Source organism: Diorhabda sublineata, chromosome 7, assembly GCF_026230105.1.
Source record: "Diorhabda sublineata isolate icDioSubl1.1 chromosome 7, icDioSubl1.1, whole genome shotgun sequence".
NCBI lineage: Eukaryota > Metazoa > Arthropoda > Insecta > Coleoptera > Chrysomelidae > Diorhabda > Diorhabda sublineata.
In genome coordinates this window covers 14,358,758-14,383,153 of record NC_079480.1, presented here as the reverse complement: position 1 = coordinate 14,383,153, position 24,396 = coordinate 14,358,758, and the positions used below count along the sequence as shown (strand labels likewise).

General features: G+C 32.3%; 1 protein-coding gene across 4 annotated transcripts in view; it reads right to left on the bottom strand.

Annotated features, from left to right (window-relative positions):
- The window catches only part of LOC130446338 (cell adhesion molecule 4-like), a 255,314-nt gene that overhangs the window by 28,437 nt on the left and 202,481 nt on the right, over nt 1-24,396 (bottom strand). For all 4 annotated transcript variants that reach the window (XM_056782532.1, XM_056782535.1, XM_056782533.1 and 1 more), the window contains one exon: nt 1,011-1,179. In XM_056782532.1, the coding sequence (XP_056638510.1) occupies nt 1,011-1,179 (169 nt within the window). The remainder of the gene's footprint in view (nt 1-1,010; nt 1,180-24,396) is intronic.

The following is a 24,396-nucleotide window of genomic DNA, read 5'->3' as shown; positions in this document are numbered from 1 at the left end:
TGATTTTTCGAAGCTTATTTGTGAATTAGATGCTTTCAAGGGATGATTCAAAGGGGTTTCATCCATCAAATGTATCAAAACCTCGTTTTAGGGTGTCAAAATATTTATAAATAACTCACATCAACTTTATACCAATCAATTTATTTTAGAATTTGAGATTTTCCATTTTTTTTTGTAATGGAGGGATAGTTTTATCCCTAGGGAATGGAAAGCATACGGTAGTTTCCAAATAAAAGGAAAAATAGAGAATAAGAATTGGAATAAAGAATTTGAATTCAATATGACGCAATTTTAATCGTTTTATGATATGATATTTTTCAGAACTTATTTTTAAACTAGAAGCTTCCAAGGGGTTTTATCCATAAAATGTATCAAAACCTCGTTCTAGGGTGTCAAAATATACATAAACTTCATTCACTTCAGCTTTATTCTGAGCAAATAATTTTAGAATATGAGGTTTTTCAGTTTTTTTGTAATAAAAAAGTTGTTTCACCCCTAGGAAATAAAAGCCGCACGGTAGATTCCGAAGAATAGAGAAATTAGGGAGCTGAAATTGATATCAAGAATATAAATTTATTGCGACGCAATTTTAATCATTTCAAAACTTAATTACAATTTTTTCAAGCACATTTTAAAATTAGCTGCTTTTAAGGGATGATTCAAAGGGATTTTATCTATCCAATTAATAATAAACTCATTCTAGGGTGTCAAGATATTAACAAATAATTGATTATAATCCCATTATGACGAAATAATGCTAATATAGGAGATTTTTTCAACTAATTAGAAGAATTAGCTTTAACCCTAACAAAAAACATAATATGAATTTGTCTGGACTATATTTCATTATCCTTTTGTCTCAGTGTATACACTGATTATTCTTTCTATCATATTTTTTCCATCAATTGGCTCTTGAAAAGGATAAACAAACCCTCAAAGTAGTTATATTATATTTAAGTATCTGCTCTATCTGCCAAAAACCACCTTCCATCACCTAAAACGTCACTTACCATTCAAAACATGTACTGTAAGTGTCTTGGGATTCGCGTTAGAAGGATTACAAGTATATTTTCCCGAATCTGAGTCCCGGGCCTTTTGTATTAACAAATAGCTGACTGTGTTGTCACCCTTTTCGGTGATGACATTCACTCCACCTCTCGGGGAATCGTAGTTGATTTCCTGTAAACAAAAAATAAAGTTAGTATAAAAAGAATTGACACAAAACACTGAATCACCACTGCATTGTTTGACGTAATTTTCAATGAAACCATCTCATCAACACCAACCCCCAGAGTGTTTTCGATTTGAATCAATCCAAAATCTAACATTCGTTTTGTTGCAGGTTTTCAGAAATATAGCACAATTTGACAATATTGCATGGAAGAAGGTCTTTCAATTCGATTCGTGATTGTTTCTAGAGTTCCAGTAATGAATTTAATATCTCGTCTATTTGTATCATTACAGCGCATATTCCATTGTTTGAAACAGTCTTTTTCTGTCAATTCCTCCAGCACGCACGCTTCCTTTCATAGCTTCAACAAACAGAAATTCTGTCCTTTCCAATTGGTCAATTCCTATAGAGTCAGCAATACATCAAGACACAAAAAGAAGCAGCCCCTATACAAACGAAGGCGACGGCTACACTGCTTTGTTTATAGACACGGTACACATCGTGTTTTAAGAGTAGACTTTAAGTTAAAGAGTTGACAGTGACTAGCTTTTGGTGCATGCGTATTTTTTTTTGTAGAAGCGCCAGAAGGAAAGCTCATCAACATCAACAAAGGCTTATTTTCAACCCAAATACATGTTGATCGTAGACTTAGACATAAAATCTAGTCTCGTTAAGAGATAACCACGTTTCGTATGTAAATGAGACTCCACATTTACAGCAGTTTTTGACGTGAAAATACGACCAGAAAGTGAATCATCTCCAGGATCTTGAAAACGCTTAAACTGCTAAAAAACACGTGAACGCGACAAAAATTCAATTCTATACTTTCATTTGTAGTTTTTCCAAGTTTCACAATCCGGTGATCATTTTTACGGTAATACCAAAATAAGCAGCCTCTATACAAACGAAGGCTACGGCTAAACTGCTTTGTTTACAGACACGGTACACATGGCGTTCTTAAGAGTAGACTTCAGGCTAAACAGTTGACAGTAGCTAACTTTTGGCGCATGCGTATTTTTTCTGTAAAATCGCTAGTTTCGTTACTAGATGTCACATCTTGTATGCAGATGAGACTGCAGCTCTTTGATTTTACCGACACCTAGTTGCTGCACTGCGGGCACTGCAAATTAACCTCAATGTTATCTGTATCAGGCTCAAACAATGGCGCATTAAAGTGAATGAAGATAAAGGGCTCATATCCAACTCGACTACATCTGGATCGCAGATTTAGCTGAAGAACTCAAATAATCACAATTAAGATTGTGACACAATGAACTATATTGGATGATATAGCGCTGATCACAGTTGTCAATTACTTGTAGGTCTACAAAAAGTTTTTAAAATCAATTTCCAGCTATGAGGCACAACGTCCAACTCCAACATCGAAATTCGAGAAAACTTTGAATTAAAAGAAGAACAACAAAGAAATTCTCCCTCGACCCTTTATTTTTTCCTGTTATCAACAAAACTAATATTTCAGTCCGTGTTAGACAACCATGTCTTTTGGAGATACCGAAACCCAACGTTTCCCGTGCGAAGGTTAAGGATCAGTTGACTTGGCAATTTCAATTCGGACAGAAGGGTTTTGAATTCAGATCTACTGGTTTAGCAGGCACGCCTCCTTCCATAAATTAGTTTGATTAAGTGATTTGCGAGCCTGTCATATCTTATTGAGCTATTACAGGAAGAATAGGTTATCGGGACGTGATTGAAAAATATTGTTAGGTCGAAAAATGAGGTTATGTCGAGTTTTAATCAGAATAAGAACAATCTAATCTTTCATGAATGATTTTAAGATTAGAACCATCAAGTTTGTTTGTTGTTGATAGAATATGTTGGACCCCGAATATTTTTGATGATCGATGATGTGAAAAATGAGATCTGAGAAATGATATAGTTCAAAAAACTATTACGACCTCGATTGCAAGCGTGTTTTGAAGTAAAAATCGATAGTAATGAAGACATATGATGAATGGGAGATTTGCTAATCCAGATTTGTGACCTTGACAACATTTCAGATTACCTATGCACTGAACTGTACTTCTCAACATCTCGATACAGTACACCAATCAAATTTGTAGTCCTCTCAAACTAAATATAATAAAAATTAGCTGTATCTTGGGTAATTTGGCAACAGTGTTGTTATTTGGATGCTTTGAGATCACTTTTGAATAATTTGTATGTTTGTAACCGACTTTTTAGTCTCCATTTTACCATACTTTTAAACGATCATATTTAATTCAAACTTTGTACGAGAAGTACCTGGTCTGACCTAGAGGTGGCGGTAGTTGCTTAAAAAATACCACCACCGCTGTTTAATATTTGATTGCATCAGTCAGGATTCATAGATTTCTTTTTGTATCCTATGTATGTAAAAGTGAAAAAGATGGAGCTAGGGGATGAACTACGTAAGCGTGCATTTCCAGACTTACTAATTCGAGATGCAACCATTAACACATACCTACCCGATTCGGTAGAGCCTCGAGAAGCTTGGCGAACAAAAATTATTAATAAGAAATGGAAATTGCATTTGTACAATGGAAAAATGCATTTTGAAAGTTCATAACTCGGAAAATATTACTGGTTTTCGAGGTCGTTAAACACGAATATCATGACAAAAAAGGTCTACGAGGTATCTGGTGTTCAAGGTGGCTAATATCTACGTCGTCTATCGAAGTCCTGTGGAAAAAGCAGCATTTAGTCCCCATAAAAATTGCATTGACTAGTGAGCTCCAAAAATATTCTCTCAAATAATTTGCAGACGAAACTAATTAAGTTGGAGGCGATAGAAATGAAGGAACAGAATTGAAATGCAGTAAAAAAATTAACGTTAAATCATTTTTTTACTATTTTTTGTGAGAAATGAATCGATTTTTATAATAAAATATGAATACGAACTTAATGTAGCTGCGATTATTAATAGTAAGAAACTTATACACTCTTTCTGTCATTAAATCAGTGGTTAGCGATCTCTAAAGCCCGCAGGATATTTATATTTGGCCAATTTCGTAACGAATTTCCACAGGATTTCAGTAGACGATGTGGATGTTGTCCATCCTGGGTAGCAGGTAACTCATAAACCTTTCTTGTCATCGTATTCGTGTTCATCGAGTTCAAAACAACATAAATTGTAGATTTTTCACTTTTCTATACTACGTCTACACTACGTCAAAAATCATGATTTCATATTGAAAATCGAATTTTTCATCTCATCTGTACGAGAAAAAAATTGAATACCCAGAAAACAGTTTTTGGAAATTGTATCTGAAAATTTGAGGTTATCTGAAAAAAATAATTAATGTTAATTGTAGATTTCTCACTTCTCTAGAACTTTTATCAAGCGTGTTTTCACTTGGGTGGTCTAATTTCGCTATTAATCAAAATTTCACGTTAAAAATCAAATTTCCCCCCTTTCATCCCCCTATTGACCAATTTCTATTCCGACAATAATAGAAATGATTTTCTTCATTTGAAAGTGAGTAGTCAAAATCATTTTCCACCGAAATGTACAATTTTTTCTATGATAGGGTGACTATTTCCAAAAAAATTTTTTTTGAAAAATTCCATTATTATAAAAACGAAATGTTTTTCTCAAAATATAGAATAAAATATCATTTAGATCCAAAAAAACGACATTTTTACTAGATTTGATGAGAATCTGAACGTTTTTGTACGAAAAAAAAATTAAAAACCCTAAAAATAGTTTTTTGAATTTTTTTTGGAAATTTTGAGGTTGAGTGAAGAAAATAATTGATATTAATTGTAGATTCTCCACTTCTCTACAACTTTTATCAAGCGTATTTTTTCTAATTTCGCTATAAATCACAATTTCACATTAAAAATCAAATTTCCACCCCTTTCATCCCCCTATTGACTCATTTCTATTCCGACAATAATAGAAATGATTTTTTTCATTCGAAAGTGTGTGATCAAAATCATTTTCCACCGAAATGTACCATTTTTTAATGATTCCATTTCCAAAAAATGTTTGAAAAATCCCAATATTTGAAAAATGGAATGTTTAGAATAATATTTAGAATAATAGAATAATAGAATATTTAGAACAAAAGACACAAACTAGATTTGATGAAAACTAAAACATTTTTTGTACAAAGAAAAAAATCAAAAACTCAAAAAACAGTTTTCTCTCTAAATTTAATGTTGAGTGTGAAAAATAATTGTTGATTTTCCACTCCTCTACAACTTTCATTTGGCATATTTTCCCATTTGTGTTATAATTTCGATATAAATCACGATTAAAAATCAAAATTTTCCCCCCATTCATCTACTATTGCCTTATTTCTATTTCGACAATGATAGAATTACTTCACTCCATTAATTTGAAAGTGAGTGATTTAAAAAACCTTCGGAGTTGTAACATTGAACTCATTTTCAGTAATATATCCCGAGTTATCAATTTTTTTTGTTTTAATAATTCGATATGCATTTTCCCAAAGTACAAATGCAATTTCTTATTCTTAATTTTTGTTGACAAGTTTCCTGTCGAATATGCCTTATTACATCTTTATTTTTCTTTCTGTTGAGAAATTTTCAGCTTTCATATTTTTTTTGCTTTATTTTTCCGTATATACAGGCTGTCCCACGACGAGTTAAAACTAACTGTATATAGCAAAATATTTATAGTAAAATCATGAAAATTTCTACGTTTGGGTTTTCGGATACGATCTTTTTAACTAAAATAATTTCAAAGATGGCCGACTTCCGGTAGAGCCGGAAGTCAACTGTAATTTTGTATAGAACACCCTATATATTGATATATACTTAAGGTCTACGTAAAATTTAGGTCTACTTTTGTGAGAAAACTGTTTTCGAAAAATATATAGTTTTTGAATTATCAATTTTTTTTCAAAATTTGACCTTTACAGACCCTTATAAATTATTTTTTTACGAGGATACCCTTGAAGATATAGAAAAGATTTTTGCTCGGTTTATTTTATCAAGATCAGACGTATTTTAATCTATGCTGAAAATTTTTCATTTTATACAGGGTTTATATAAAGAGTTTAACTTCATAAATATAAATTTTTTTTATTTTTGTAAATAGAGCCAGCCGGTTTTTTTCTACTTCAATGCATTCAGGGGTAAAAAATGAAGCTGATTACTTGTATCAAATATATAATAAAAATTTACAGAAAACATTTGATATATGGATAACAGTAAGTTTTAGGTACAGGAAAGAAATTTGCCAGTTAAACTTTGAACACTTTTTATACACACCCTGTATGGTATAAAAAATTTCTCAACATAGATTCAAATACGTATAGTCCCACTGAAATCAACCGAGCAGAAACCATTTTCATATCTTTGAGGGTATCCTCGTGAAAAAATAATTTATAAGGGTTTGCAACGGTCAAATTTTTCACAAAAAAATTAATAACTCGAACAGTATGCATTTTTCGAATAAATCTTTTAGACAAAAGTATACTAAAATTTTATGTAGATTTCAAAAAGTATTAATATACAGTGTGTTTCATTTAAAATAACAAAATTACAGTCGACTTCCGGTAGAAGCAGAAATTTTGAAAATATTTCAGTTAAAAAGATCGTATCCGAAAACCCAAACGTAGAAATTGTCATGATTTCACTATAAATATTTTACAATATACAGATATACAGTTTTAACTCGTCGTGAGACACCCCTTATATCCTGATTTACAAGTTATATTCATTATATCATCTATTATATTGTTCTGTAGCGAATAATAATTAAAAATTCCCATCGCAATTCTAGTTTCGTTTGTTTTTAAAAGCTCTACTCACCTGTGCCAATAACAGAACAAAAAGGCTTGGTAGGATTTATGGATTAGCTAATAAAAACGTTCGCTTTTTTCCTATTCGCTGGTATACGAATAAAAGAATAATTTAAACAGAAACAACTTCAACATGAGCCGCAAATAAACAATGTTTACTCAGTTTTGTACTCAAAACAATAATCCATACTATACCAAAACTTCAATTAGATTAAAAACCTTTTTTTACTGATTTTGATGAATGATATACTAGAGCAATTTAACAGAACAGAGTCACTGGTTTTTTTATTTTTAAAACCCTCTGTATCTCATTTGATTATATAATTTCCCTGTTTAGTAATAATTTCTTCATTCCACTCCTTAAAGTTAGAATTAACTGCATTTGACTATCAAGGAGAATATTTTTTCAGTAGAATTTCCACTTGAAATTTGCATTTTTCTTTAGCATCATCTGTTCAATTGTCAAAACTCAAATATGGGAACATAAAGAAATCGAAAGAAGCCAAATCAGGTCAATAAGACAATAAATAACGATTTGCAATGTAAAATTGCAAGTGAATAGTGCTATATTGAGATCATGTTGAATATACATGGTGTTCCGTGAAAATAATGCTCCTGTAAATATTTTCAAATAAATAATTACGATTTATGATAATTTTTTTCAGAATGTTTCTTTAGAGCTAACGGTTTCCTTGGCATGTACAACGATCTAAATATCTACATATCTCCTAAACCATAAATTTCATAGAGTTAACGACTACTTTTTCGTTGAGAATCCATTAATTTCTATTTTTAAATTGTACAGGTACTTTATATAGTAGTTTAGAATTATTTATTCCGTCAAATACCCAAAGTGGACATCCATTAAAAATTCATAATGTTAGAATGTATAATTTAGAATATATACTTGAATATATGTTCTGATTTCGTAACTTTAAATGCTTGTAACTCAGAAACATTTTCATTTTCCAAGGATGGAGATTTATTAACCTTATTTCAACCCCTAATTATATATATATATATATATATATATATATATATATATATATCATAGTTTTTTGTTCTATTAGATATAAATTGATGTCAGTTAAATCTTTTGGTTATTTCATGTAAATCAATTCGGGTTTTTGTCACGAATTACACTTGCGTTGTTTTATCAACAGCTGTTATTTCGACGATAACATAAATACTTATACGATAATAATCCGGATGCTCATTCGACGATCTGCATGCACAATTTGGTTGATTTCGGTCACTATTTCCAATCATTGAGTTCCACAAAACTTTATTTCAATGATATATAGATATAAAAAATGATATATCAGATACTAAAATTAGTCAGGCATCGTATTCGTAGTCAGGCATCGTATTCGTATGCCAGAAATCATGGTAAAGCCTGAATCGTACGCTCTCTCTGCTCTCCGCTCATATCTCCTAAATTTTCCGGAAACTTCTCCTTGTGAATATAGTAGAAGTGATCTTTTATCCATATTTTCCAAATGCAGTACAAGATCTTTAAATATCTTTCGTTAGTTGTCTTATTTGGCAATAGAAAATACCAGCTTCACTGTTTAGTCATATGAAACAGAAAAACGCTGTCAGCAAAAAAGTCTCACAGGAAAAAATTACATTATATCAGGTCACATGATCGTGCGGACCACTTAAGAAATCTTCGTCTGTCTATCCATTTTACAAAATCAAAGTACATCCCGCATCCTGCATGAAATGACGGACCCATGATACTTGTTCGAACACACACACCCCAGGCAGGTTTAATTATTCTTTATTGATGACGTGAGGATTCTGGTCGTTCCAGTACACGCAGTAATGCTGATAGCCGTACGGTTCAACCTGAAGGCCACAAAATTGGATTCTGGTACTGCATCCATGGTATCACTCGCAAGCTTCTAATCTGCGATCGAAATCATCCTCGTCTATTAGTTCGAAATGCGGCGTCGACAACAGAGCCTGTTTTTAAGAATTCCTGGTACGTCTTCCAAACCGTTGAGACACGTCTTAACCAAAAAAACTCTTTCTTGAAATGTGAATCCTGAAAACGCGTCTACTTGACAAGCACCAGACACAACTGTCCGAGGCACGAACATGCCAAACTTATGAGAATTGTCTACCGACTTGTATAAATATTTCAAATCCTCTGAAGTGTATACCTTAGAAGGTCTTTTCCAGATATTTCGTGAAGAAATATCGTTTCTAATGGCAATATGAAGCGCCATTTATATACCCTGTCTAATAAAATGGTTTAAATTCAGTATCTATAATATCCTCGGACTTTATAAAACAAGAAGTACATGGAGAATCGCTTGTTTTACGTACAATAAAATTCTCAACGTTCCGTGAATGACTTATTCCATATTTCCATATTTTCACGTACAAATTGGTTCATTCAAATTGTATATACACTCGACCAGTTATTTATAAAATCATTATTCTCTTTTGGAATTTGTTAAAAATCCATCTTTGTTAAGTAAAAGGCGCTTCAAATCAAAATATCTCTGGCTTCTGATCTCAACCTGAAGATGTCAGCATCTATCAATAAAGTTGAGGAATATATTTGGGAATGCGTTACCAAAATGTCATTTTGGACGATCAATTTATGCTTTATAATCGTATAAATGGAGAACATTGAGACTCGAATATTTGTTAATGAAGGGCCGGGGATGGTATGGAGATTCCTCCTCATGATTCACGACCGTTCAATTTTTGAGCAACTGGATCCAAACGTGGCTATATCAGATTAACAGACGAGGACTTCCAAGAACTGTCAACACCCAAAATGGTATTAGACGACGGTAAAAAAATGAAAGAGGCTATCAGGGTATCAAAAGAACGCATTTTCTACATACTAATCAAAAAATTATGGATAAAAGGAAACTCTTATTGAAAAAATAAGTTACAAGATGAGTAGTTTGCCGTATTGTCGCGAAGATAGCTTACAAACTCTTCTTTTAGCTCTTCGTCGATTGTGCATCCCTCCTAAAAATTTCTTCAATTGAGGGCCAAATCCGCACGTTGCCATTTGTTGTTATTTCCCAGTATTTTCGTTACTCACCTTGTACAAACCTTGACAGACCCAGAGCGGTCTCTCAAAATGTCACCCTCTAATCTTTCAGTATTTCGTCTTCTATTTTCGCAATAACTTCGTTAGGAAACCATGGCTTTCCATAATGTTGTTTGTCATGGATGTCTGCACATCCATCTTTGAATATCCACCGGAGGAACATTTTTTGTACACAAAAAAACGAATCGGAGAACGCAATTCTCACTTAGCATGAGAATTGAATGGAAGTTCCATCGTTCCCGTCTACCAAAACAAGAATGAACGTTGTAGATGGTTTCCAAGAGCGATTACTAAAAGAAACGGAACCAAGTCAAACGCTTTCTTGCCAAATACCAACTAACAGTGTTCCTGGTATCCACAGCTCTCGTATATACCACACATATGGAAGAAAATATCGGAAAGAACGCTAGTAGAGGCGTTTAAGTCATTCGATGGAGTAACATATGAGTGAGCTTTAGAAGAAATGATGATAAAAAATACAAAACCAGATAGTGAATATAAAAAATAAGGAGTGTAATGGAGTAGCAAAAAGCAGGATGGTTTACAACAAAAATAAAAGCGAAGCAAATAAAGAAGCATACGAAATAATAAGAAACAAAGTCAGAGAGAAAAAAAGAACAAATGTGGAAAAAGCCAAGCGAATAGCGATGATAGAATCAGAAGGAAAATAAGAAGAGTAAGAAATAAAGGAAAAAGTATGTAAATAAACATGAAAGACATATTAGACACACAAAAAAGTAAAAAAATTGAGTCATAGAAATGTAAACGTGACAAAAGACAAAATTGGAAGATGAAGAAGAAAAATTATCATTATTATTATAAAATTATATATTCGTTCTCAATTTTTCCTAAGACTTAATCATTTCAATTATTTTAGTAGTTTTCGCTATGAATAAATCATTGATAACTCCTCTAAGTTGAAGCGCGGTTTAAAAAAACTAGAAAATAAATATGAACCACACTGTATGTGAAAAATTGAGGTTAGCTTAGGCACGTATTCCATATCGAAGCGAATTTAAGATGAGTTTGGACGTCACATGTAGAAACCGCATATAGAGTGGTCGAAATACATACCAAATATGTTCGATTGGTTTGTACGCTGGGATTATTATTTTCATTTGTCTATGTAAATTAATGAGAAATATCCAGTGGACCGCGAAATAATTACAACAGTAATCGCAGTACTTTTGGAATTTTGGCTTATTGATTGATCACATCAGTTGCTAAAACATGACAGTGGTTGATAAATTTTACTAAAAATACGATAAGTCAACAAAAAAACACTAATTATCTAGATTTAGAAAAGAACAAACTTCATTACAATTAGACTCAATAATTATATGGTAATATTTTCATAATAGACCGAATACCGTCAAAAATACTTTCGAATTGATTATTTTAATTATATAAAGGATGTCTAACCGTTTTGCTCTTGGTATATGAGGTTGAAAAATCTTTATTAGTAAAGAGACTTGAATAGACCAATAATACTCTCTTGATATTTCTGAAATCGAAAAAATTGAATTTTATAAAGGTTGTCCCACCGTTTTGCTCTGGGTTTTTTGGCGTTGAAGGTCTTTATCAATAAGGATAACTAAATAAATATGCCAGTTCAAAATTGTTTGTTAATATGCCTTAAAGTGATAAAGATTCATTTAAATTGATCATAAAATGGTTATTCGCATGTTATAAAGGATGTCGCACCGTTTTGTTCTGGGTTTATAGGATTTGAAGATCTTTATCAATAAGGATCATTAAATATATATGCCAATTTGAAAACTGATTGTTAATATTCCTAAAAGGGATGAATTCTCATTGAAAAATACCTATAAAGTAGTTATTTGAGATTTATATAGATTGTCTCGCCGATTTGTTTTGGGTTTATAGGGTTTGAAGGTCTTTGTCAATAAGGATAACTAAATAGATATGCCAGTTCAAAAATTGATTGTTAATATTCCTAAAAGGGATGGATTCTTATTGAAAAATACCTATAAAATTGTTATTTGTGATTTATATAGATTGTCTCACCGTTTGGCTTTGGGTTTGAAAGTCTTTATCAATAAGGATAACTAAATAGATATGCCAGTTAAAAAATTGATTGTTAATATTTCTAAAAGGGATGGATTTTTGATAAAAAATAGTTATTTGAGATTTATATAGATTGTCTTATGGTTTTGTTTTGGGTTTGAAAGGGTTCTTTATTGGCAACAAGACTCGAGTTAAACAAATAGTATTCTTTTGTTAAAAAATCGATGGAAAAATCCATTTTTTCTTTTTTTACATTGTACAGGTGTTTCCTGTAAAAGGTGTGGATTATTAATCTTCGAGAATGAGTCGCTCCTGGCCTTCAGATAGTGTTGAATTTATTTATTCTGTCAAAGACAGTACATAGACATATGTTATTATACATAATACATAATATCTACATGGCCAAACATCTCAGTATTCAAAAAGTAGATTAAAAGGTCATCAATACGATAAAAAAAAATAAAACTGCATTAACGAACCATGAAATATAAAAAAAAACCAATTCGATCATAAAAATTCAAAAATTCTAGGAACGGAATCTAATACACGAAAAAGAGAATTTTAAGAAATGGTTCGTAAGAACGAAACAACTATAAATGTTGAAAAAGGAGAAATTATTAGAAAAAACTAATCTTATAACAAAAGAGATCTAAAACCAAGATGATTTAGAAACATAAACATATATAAAAGGGATAAGAAGTGAGAAATTGAAGAAATTTATAAAATATACTATTAAATTAAAACAGTTTGTCTTCTTATTAATTGATAATCGCTTAACATTGAAATGACAACGTCCAGCTCATTAAACATTCATCATATCAATAGATAGTTGCTTCCCATATTAGGCAGTGACATCCTCAAGTTATCATTCTTGTCGGAGACGTTTACGAATCTCTACTAAACTCCAAATTACTTCCGGGTTTGAAACCTGAACTGCCCCTTGGTTCCCGTAACTCACAAGATATGATGTTCATAAGAGCGCCGTATTGGCATGAAAGAACATTCTAGAAACGATTCGGACGGAGGATATGGAAGAAAATAACGATAATCTTTTACGCTGTTACATAATCGTGAAAATAAATTTTATAATCGACAGTTAATATTTTTATGTAGTCGTATCAAATTATATATTATACATACGATTCTAAGCGATTTATGTTATCTATAAACAAACCATTTAAAAAGTTTATTGAATAAACTTTTGTGCCAATCGTCGAAGCATTTGTTCAATTCCGATTGAGGTACCTCCAAAACGTGCGATTTGAACGCATCAACCGCTTCTTCAGGTGTTAACCTCGCAGTTTATTTGTGATCTGCAGGAATCATTTGGTGTCAAACAGCGGATTATCCAACAATTTGATGTTTTGACTATTCAAAAACAATGTACGGGAGCTCGCTTTGTCGTGATGAAGAGTGATTCGTCTAATGCGATTGGTTTCCCTCATTTTTTCTTGTCGATTGTTCAATTTTTGGATCGTTGCCTGTCACGATCTTAAAAACGTCTTTTGAAGCATTGGTATTGAATTTTTTCAGCATCTCTTTGCACCAAAAGACACGAGCTTCGTTTGAGTGATTCAGAAATCGTTTTAACAGCCGAATGTTCTAGTAAATCTATAAATCGTAGATTTTCCAACACTAAACGTACTACTACCATAAATTTCCGTTTCTAAAATATTTTCGACGTTCACTCGATCCAATTAGACTCAACTGGAACCTCCAAACTGTGTGGAAAAACCCAAAACCATTGGAATATGTCAGGAAGACATTCTTGAGGTCAAAAAGTTTCCATCTTTTATTAGCACGATGTTTTTTAATTTTGAAATGATTAGTAGAGAAATTAGCCTCATTTAGAGGCTTTGCTACCATAATCATTACAGCCTCTTCCCAGATGTTTTAACTTCTTAACTGCATGAAGTCGTTCGTGATTCTACTATTGTCAAAAAACGTTGTAGCACTTGTACTATGAACTCAAACGCCTTTTTAGGTTGAAAGTTTAAAATAGACATGTTAATAATTTTCTCTCAACGATTCTAATATCATCTATATAGAAGGAAGAGATTCATATTATTGTCTAAATTAAAGTGGGAGGATTAACCTCAAGCAATAAAGCTTGACCAAACTGCATTTAAGCGAATGGTAATATCGTGAACCGAGTTGAGAGCTTTCAAAAGGATTTAATTCAAAGTCTCGTTTGAATCGAATACTTTCGGCTCTAATCGTAGTAGAAGCGAAAATTCAATAATATTGAGACTTTAGCTTCAAAGGTACTCCTATAATCAAAATTTTTGATATAATATAATAAAATAAAGACGATTCCATTAAGACATCAATTTATTGTAAAGGAAGCATATATAATATGTTTTTAATGGCAAAAAAGTGCTTAAAACGGATCCTTAGAGATTCCTTTAAATATCTGTAGAGATCTTAAATGTCCTTGATGTAGTCATATGTAAATAGAACTTTAAATTCATCGTTAAATTCTTTGTTTGCAACTCCGACTGAAAATAATGATATGACACGAGATTGTGGTCTTGCTTTTTTGTGACCAAATGACTGTATTATAAGAGGAATCTTACTTGATCATGTTCGGATTGCCTTGAAGATGGGATATATTCAGATAAACTCAACACAGATTTCTAAATATATCGGTTGCATGTTTCCAGATATTGAAGAAACAATCAATCACTGGAAACCAAACTTTGAAAAACTATTCAAAGATAGAAGAAAGAACTTTGAGATAGAGAAAGTAAAGAACGGATCAGAAGTCCCACAACCAGAAGTTCAAGCATTCGAATGATTAAAATCCGAGTTCGTTGCATTTCTTTAGAAACCGACAGACAAGAAATCCTCAATAGAATTTAGAAATTAGGTGAAAACCAAATTCACGTTTATGAATATTGTTGGTACTGGGAAAGCATTTTTAACATTGCAGATTCTGATAGAAAAGATGAAAAGACGTGAATTGCGATGTGTATGGCTTCCAATCGGAAGATGACGAGAGGTGATTGAAGAAAAGGAATTAGCATTGAAGACCTGAGAATAATTGGAAACCTCTACTAGAACCAATCCGGAAATCTTAGAATTGAAGAAAAACACACAGAAGAACTGAAAAAAATAAGAGGTTACCATCAAGGCTATATAATATCTCCACGCATCTTTAACTTGTACTTAAAGCGGAGATTGAGAGAGACCCTCTATGAGACAGATAGACTAAATGGTCAAGAATGGATCAACAAGAGAAAAAACAATGTAAATGCCTTGGTACTACAATGGACAAGGAATTAATCAACTAGAGTCAAGCTATGCAAATACCTTGCTACTACTATGGATAAGGAATGAATAAACAAGAGAAAAAACAATGTAAATGCCTTGGTACTACAATGGACAAGGAATGAATCAACTAGAGTCAAGCTATGTAAATACCTTGGTACTACTATGGATAAGGAATGAATAAACAAGAGAAAAAACAATGTAAATGCCTTGGTAATACAATGGACAAGGAATGAATCAACTAGAGTCAAACTATATAAATGCCTTGGTACTACTATGGATAAGGAATGAATCAACTAGAGAAAAAACAATATAAATACCTTTATACCATCACGAATGAGGATTGGATCATCAACTAGAAATTTGGGTATGCATCAAAAAGGCAAGATGCACCTTCAACAGGAGCAACGCCCTTTTCAAGAGTCACGATTTGTCTCTTGAAATAAGAATAAAAATGTTTCATAGTAGAGTGGTGGACCACAAAAGCATTAGAAGCACCCAAAATCCCTTGTACCGCAATGATAACAAATGAAGAAGTAATTAGATGAAAGAATAGAAAGTAATGATAATAATAAAACGAATATTTTTGTTTGAGAATCTGGTTGAATAAAAACTTCCTCCAACTTCAATTTCGAACGACTTCTCAACTACATTGGAATGACCATCAAATTCAAGACAAGATTTTTTGTTGTATTATTTATATTTTATTCCTATATTTGACTTACCTAATTAAATTTCCTCATTGTAATTGGCGTCTTATTCTTTTCGGTGTCATGTTTCTTTGAAATGACATCCAATCAATCAATTTATTATTCGAATAAAATCTGATGAAACAGAATGTTTTCTCTCCCTATTCTATTATTATGTAAATCTGAAGGCTCATACTTCAGCTATGACAGGTTGACCCGTAATATATTATGAGTATATCCCAACAATAAACCAAAGATTGATGTTTTCAGGATGATGTATATCGATGATTATCTGCTAGGAAAGTTTGGATAGGGTTCCTCATACTCAAATTACGGTTATAATGAAACCAATATTAACTAAAATTGTTTAAAAAAAGGGGGAAATACAAAATTTGCGATTATTAGAGCCAATAAACCATTCGAAGATAATAGACTGGTCAGGATAACGAATGACTAAAAACGAAATGAGAAATTCTGATTGATTTAATATCGTTAAAAAAACGAAATGAAGCTGACCTCTTCTTGAAAAAAATCACAGAATCATAACATCATGGAGGAAACCAGCACAAACCACATGGAAAGCTGAAAAATAAACAACAGAAAAAACTCATGCTGTTGCTGCTGAGCAGTTGAAAAATTAGTATGAATTTTTCATTTTCCCATTTCTTAAACCTATCGACATATTTCTGTTTCTAAATCGTCTTGATTTTATGTCTTTTTTGATTCAAAATTAGTTTTTTCTAAGACATTTAATGATTTGACTACTTCCAATCTCTATCAAATTATAATTTTAAATTAGAAGAGACTTGAAATCAAGACTATTATAGAAAAATTAATAGTATTCCAGTATATTTTCACTGGAAAATAATTCGTTATTTAATCCCATACCTTGTATTATATAATAAGCAATCGGCTTCTAGAACCAGTCTAGACATTTCATTAGATCTATTCGTAATGAGATCTATTCACCAGAGAAAAATTTTATGAATAAAATATGACTCCACTCAATTTATGAGACCGTTCGTTTTCATACTACAATTTTTTATACTTCTGCTATGAACAGGCAGAAGATGGAAAGTTGATTGGCGAAAGCGTAATAAATATTTAATTAAGTACCAAGGACACTTCATAGAAACCTCTAAATTAATAGAAAATTATAGAGTAACCATTCAAAATCTATATAAGACAATTATATTTGTACGAAGGTTGTTTCTTTTAAACTTTGATGGGCCCTAAAGAAAATACTAGTAAATATACGTTCTTAATTTATTTACACACTATACTATGCACCTAACTTATAATAATTTACTTATAAATATCATTCAAATAATTTCTGCGGTTACTTTCACTAATCCTTGTCACTACGATTATTTATTTAAAACTAACTGCGTTAACACAAATAATTTATATACCTAAATGAAATTCAACAAGGTTCTAGAACAAAAAGAATAAATATAAATTATTTGAAAGAACTACTGTAAATAAACAGTCTGCTATAGTGAAAAGTTCTAAAAAGAAACATAAAAAGCTTGTCCGTATTTATAAAAAGCAGATAAAAAGCTCCGCACGAATTGACAGAATCTTAAAATTTCATTTTGGCCGCCCTAAGGACCAACATTTACAGATCAGTCTTGTATTTTCGGAAGATTAATTCTCATGGTGTTTACACCAATTCTAGGGCCCCAAATATTTGTTGATTTGTACCACTTTCACCGGGTACATTTATAGCAGGATCTTTGGGATACAACTCACCTTATATTATGTTTGTTTTAGAAGAGATAAATCTCTCGAGGGAGTCCCACATATCTTCGTTTTCTAAATACTATAAATAAATCATTTATAGCACGTGTGAATCCTCTCAAACAATTTTTGCCATACGTAGGGTTCACTATAATGTCTTACATTTACATGCTTCTAGAGGAGGTTATCAAACACGTCTTAATATGTTGATGTCTATTGAATCTATTTTTTATGTGTGTCAAAACAAATATAAATTGTCATCATCTGGCTCTAGTAATTATTAGTTTTGTTATTATAATAAAATAGAGCTGACACAACATCACTACATAAATAAAAGTAGATTTGTACACACATTTTTTCCCTTTCGCAAGAGGTAGATCAAAAGAACCCACGATAGATGGACCGGAGAAAAATAAACAGTGGAATGGCATCCGTAGTTACAGGATTTAACTTCATCAGATTATTTCCTGCTCATAAAATACAAATAAAGTGATAAGATAATCTCAAAAAACTTTTTAAAGCAATTTGATCAAAAAATTAGAAATAAATGTTGAATAGGTTTGTTTCTGTTATTGAAGCGATGCTATCTATTCATCAAGCATGGAAGATCCAATAAATTCATTTACTGGAAGGTCGTCTTCAAAAGTAAGGTATAGAATCAAGAGATAATCTAAATAAACTGTCCCTTATTCTCCTATTTTTTGTTAAAGCATATTTATTTGAAATGGATTCAACTTAACATCTTGTTAGGATTTAATATGAATCTCTCCTTAATCACCTGAAGGATTAAGGCATTTATCGTATCTGGAAACAAGAATTGCAATACTTTCTTCATGATATGCAGCCGCCAATGACTATAGTAAGTTTCTTTGTCCTCCACATTAGTTTTACAATGTCGTCTGAAACGACGAACTTGTGTCTTTGATTTCCTTCACTATGTTTGTCCATCTTTCGACACCATTGACAAACAAGGTGCTGCACTGCTCCCAAGAAACAATAGCAATAGCGACAGGTATTTAATGAGTGTTTGAGCGTCAAAATCAAATTTGACAATATGAGTACCATAAATTTACTAACTTGATTAGAACGACGAACTGATCTAGGTGTAGAAAGGTTACTATAAGAAGAAATTGAAACCTTAAATCCTACTCCTTTCAGAAAGTTCACGATATGGATGCTTCTAGCTACTGAAATCTTTTATCGTATGACCCAGGTGTGATTCTCTCGAATTTTATACCCTTTAAAAGATAGATAGAAGTTTCATCTTAAAACATAACAAAATCCGCACGTTGCTATCTATGTTAAATCTAACCTCCAAGGTATCCATTGAAGCGGTAATACCCTACAGGACTCTTAATCATATTTCAAAATTGTTTTTAAGTACATTCAGGATGCCTTTTTGGGTTATATGTGCTTTGGCCATGAGTGTGTGTTGTATATCTCTACCCTTAAAGATTTTTTCAAAAATAGTTTTTATTCCTTTCCATTTTGTCTTGCAGCCGATTTCACAAATGGATTCAAGTCTTTAGAAGTGTTTATCCGCTCCAACTCTAACACATCTGTCCACAATTTCAGTTTTCTTTGTTCTAATGTGTCCCTGAACCCATAGGAGAAACTCTACTTCAATTTATTCAAGCATACTCAAATCATCTTACATCTTATGAAACTGACTATTGGATAAGATCATAATTTTGTGTTTACGATCATTATTTTTTAAGTTGATGCTTGTTACTCTCAAAGTATTTGGTTCTGAAAATTCTGGTACATTCCTATCACAATTTGTTCTGCCATTTGAAGGCGTTTCTATCCATCTAAAATATGGTGTATTGATCCTATTCATTCATTTTGGTCCTCAAAATTTGGTATTTCATCCTGGCGACTCTTTTACTGAACACGATTTCCAATGATATATTGAGAGGTGGAAGATTCAGAATCACTAATAATTTACATCCAAAGCAGGATCATTTGGTGAATAGCGAAGACTTCCTTGACTCACTAGTTAGAGTGAGTCCCCGCTGTCTTCTACTCGATTACTTGCATGCACAAAATGATGGGTTTGATATTGAGTTTTTTCTTTTTAGTAAAAATGATTGGTTTAGATCGATCAACACTATATTTTTCTAAGTTTGTCACAAACAGAATACTAAAAACTTCCTCTTGATAAAGTATTCCAAATTAAGTGAGTCCTTCTGATTGTTCTTCTACTACTGGTAAGGATGCTACACCCTCTAGTGGACATCCGTTTTCTCATCAATATGTAATGGCGCTTTCACTTTCAATTTAAAGAAATATTCCACTTTTAATCACATTATTAGTACCATAATGTTTATTTGAAACTACAAACAAGTTAATTACTCAAAGACGAAATCAGTTTTCTTTATTTGACTGTCAAAACTAAACAAGACAAATCTCTCAGATTTTAATAGATACGAGGGTTATCCGTCACAACAGCCAGTTTTGGGCGACTTTCACAAAATTTACCAAAATTCGAGTTGATAGTCGAACTGCTATTGATTTAATCCACCTCGAAAGTCATCTAAAATCACTCATTTCAATTTTTTATCCATACGAATGCTTCAAGTATCTGTAAACAACTCAACATCACTCATAAGACAACACATTCTGAGTACATTCATCCCTAGAACTGTCAAACTTTATGACAACAATGACAGATTTGACATATTCACATCAGTGTTGCCATATCTTAAGTAACAATCCTCGTAATATACGAAATATACCGAAAATTAACTAATCACCGTGTCAATGTTACGAAACTAGGGCATTAATTGTTTTTAAAATCAATTAATAAATCTTTGTCACTATAAAGAATTGTATGATTCATCATTGTCCATAATTTAAAAGTAAAAGTACATTTCATTTATTCGACCAGAGTTACCGATGACAGATAATAAATCAAACTATTGTCACCGATTGTTTTGAATGAATATGGGAAAATCATCATGAGCTGTTTGTTCGTTGTTAATGTCCGTCTGTCTGTGACGGTTCGAATTTAGTCAGATGCCGGTGTTTGCAGTTTATTGTTTGTATGTATAATTCGAAAACTGCAATTTTCGTTTTCACGCCATTCTTTTTAGCTTCACATAGAGTTGAATTTTAATCACTTACGATTATTTAAAGTTACATTGTTGACTAACAATAACAGTAGTCATATTCCAAGAACTCTTTCACGAAAAATAAAACGGTCTACTTGAATTATGTGATACGAGATTTCTAAAACTAAAGTTTTATCATATTACAATACATTGTTTTATTTTTTTATCAAAAATACCACCATTAGCGTCGTTGAATCGACTTAGGAACGCGGAGCTTGTCCCTTATCGCCCCTACACGTTCAGTTGAAAGCTCAATATTTTAGAATACAAAAAAATGCACAATCACTTGAATGCACAATTTAAATCGAATCTATATCACATTTTCCATTCTAGTAATTTTGAATGGGTGTCTTTGTTTCTTTTTTGTTCAATCAACCACCCGGATTTTAATGTGTAAAGAGCAGGAAGGATTGACGTTTTATATTTTTTAAAATATAATAACGAAGAGAGCTCCGGGTGACACTAGTTTCAACCACAGATAAATTTTATTAAGCTTTAATTTGTAAGTCTGTGATATCGTTAATGATTATCTATAAGTGCTTAATGCAGGCATTGGAACCATTTCATGGAAGTCATTCCCTTTTCTTTTCTCCCTCGTCAACGTCGTCCTTGATAACCACCCCAAAAATACATAACTTTGAACTTGTTTTAAGCTCATTGTCTTTTCTTTGTTCAGTTGTCATAACAAACTTCTCGTTGCTCTTTTCTTTCGTGGTACCATTTCTATGAAGATTCTGCAGATCTCGTTAAGTTAGTTTTCCGATGTTGAAAGGATTAATTCTTCGTCTGCGTATGTCAGTAATTGCGTTGTTCTTATTTTCACGTACTACCCTTTCTAATACCATTTGAACATCGTAGTGTTTAAAGGATCTCCATATTTTAGTCCTTGGTTGATCAGACAACATTTTTATATCCTTTGATTTGCCTTAACCTCCGTTTTTGTATGTTCAAGTGTAATTTTCGTAAGACTTTTTGAACCACAGATCATTTATAAAGCTGTACACATGGTTTTTGTTCATACCCCATTCTTTGATCTTCAATTAATACAAAAAAAGACTTAAAACTGAACTCTGAGATAGTTGTACAAACTGGTAAATAACACGAAACTTTACTTATTAACTCGTACCAGTTGTTTTTTGTTATTCAAATTGAGACACAAACGATTTTAGGAAGCTCAACACAATCGAAGGCCTTAAAGAAACCATAAAAAACCGAAGCTGTGTCAAATCTATTTAATAGGACAAACGGCAACATATTGTTAATAATAACACTTATAACGATTTCAAGTGTTATTTTTTTTGCCAGCCTTATACAAGAATTCGTCGTCCACGATTTGTGGAAGATTCCTAAAATTTGGAGTCAATATCGTGAGAGAGATTAACCCAATCGTCACCGCACAGCATTGGCGTCGAAACGACTACAATGCATGGGAAGTGAAACATTGGAATGTCTGGAAGAAGCAGCGGAGCTGAGTGTTAAGGACCTGAATCACTTTATTGCAAACTGGAAAAGCTTGGGAAGGGGGCAAGAGCTTGGCAACGGAAGAAATAGGGTAGGGGAGTGAAATGGTGCTGACTGAAAAGTCAGCAAGGGCATCATAATGGGCATAAGACCTCCGAGTGGATCTCGGCTGAAAAGTGGAGATCACCCTGTTAACCTAACCTAACCTGAACTAAACTAACCTAACCCAATCGTTTGTTAAACATGAATAGTGAATTCTGGTGAAGTTATGTTTAGAGGAAATCCTCACCAATAGAATATGACCATTTCTGAACCTGAATTTCACAGGACCAAATGCATAAATGCAGTGTAGTGTATGGGATCTTTGCGTACCATAGAAAGAGAAATCATATAAAAAAAATACTGACTGAAGCTTCAATAGCACTAGAAGAATATGATGCATCTTGAAAATCGTGGGGCATTTCAACGTCATTGCTAAATCAATTATCTCTTAATTCGAGTTTTATCTTCACGAACGTCATATAGTCAGACGAGGTAGATCAGGGCTATATGATGGTTGTTTAATAGTAATTGCGTAACTAATAACTTAATATCGGTGAACATATCGACAAAAATCGATTGAATTTAGACAGGTATAAATAATTAATATAATAATATGGCTTAAAATCTAGTTATATCAATGAACTTTAGATAGATTGCGATAAATACAAATTTATCAAACAGGTTCGAAGTCGGTTAAACATTTATATCGTTTTCACGCTCATCAACACCACGAGACGAGTCAATAAATTCTCTGGAAAGCCCAACTGCCACAAATAGATTGAAATTCAACCGCGTCGCTTCCTTTATTTTCGGTTACGTTGACACAATTTCGAATGGGATTTGTTGATTCGAAATTGATCACTTTGTAAAGCAACTCTTTGAAAATATATTTTCGAATCTCGATTTTTTCATATTTAGTCAAGTCGCCGAGGGTTTTGGGCTAGTAATTAATATCGTATCATGAAATTTGACAGTGAAAGACTTCAAAGTAATATGATATCTTAAGCAATTTCGAGATTTTCTTAATTTATGTCAAAAATTTATCATTCCAAAGCATCAATTCCGATTTCGGGAGAAAAATATAACATCAGAAAAAGTGTAAAGGATAAGAAATCAAATCATATACGACCTGGAAGATGAGAAGTATTGATCCAAAATATTGTATCCGTATTCGTATCCGTGTAGACGGCGAGAACTTGTTATCAAACGTCTAGGCTAGTACGAAGGACTTCTATGAGACTTGCTTTCATTGTTTTGGATTGCACCCAAATCATATGGCCCCACTTCAGAGTCTGAATGTTCGAGATTTTAATACCAGGTTTGATTATTGCAGCTAGCTTTCAAAAGTGGCAACAAATAATCCTGAAATACCACTAATTCTGTGGAGAAATGAGACAACGTTTCATAGTAATGGTAGAGAATGCAGGAGAACCAACATCATTGTCGTTGTTCGATGAATTATTGGATCATTTTATTTTAATGAAAAAGTTGATGGTGAAAGATATTTAGACGTCTTAAGGAATAAATTGTCAGTGTTTTTAGAAGACGTTCCCATAGCCATTCGTCGTGATATGTTTTTACAACATTAAGGTTGACCAGCACATCGTTTCATATATGTTAGGTTATGTCAGCGACTGATTTTAAGTAAAAAAATTGCTCGATTACCTAGAGCGTCACTAATTACTTATCTAGTTATCTAAGTCGCTAATTGCTAGATTTGTCCCATCGTTTATTGAATTAATGTTTTTTTTGTTAGTAATATTACGATTAAAGAAAAATTTTTGCTGCCTAGACATTTTTTAAGATATCTCGAAACTAAGAAGGAGAAACTAATTTAATATAATCTAAAAAGTTAAACATTTAAGCTTTTATTCAAATTAATCAAGAGAATATCTGTGACACAACGCCCTCTAATAGTCACGTTACCAATTTAATTGCTTAACTGGACAAAACTTGTTCCAAGAAATATCAAGTTTATAAAAATCGGTTAAGCAGAACCGGACTTACAGGTATTTTTTCATAACAAGGTTCT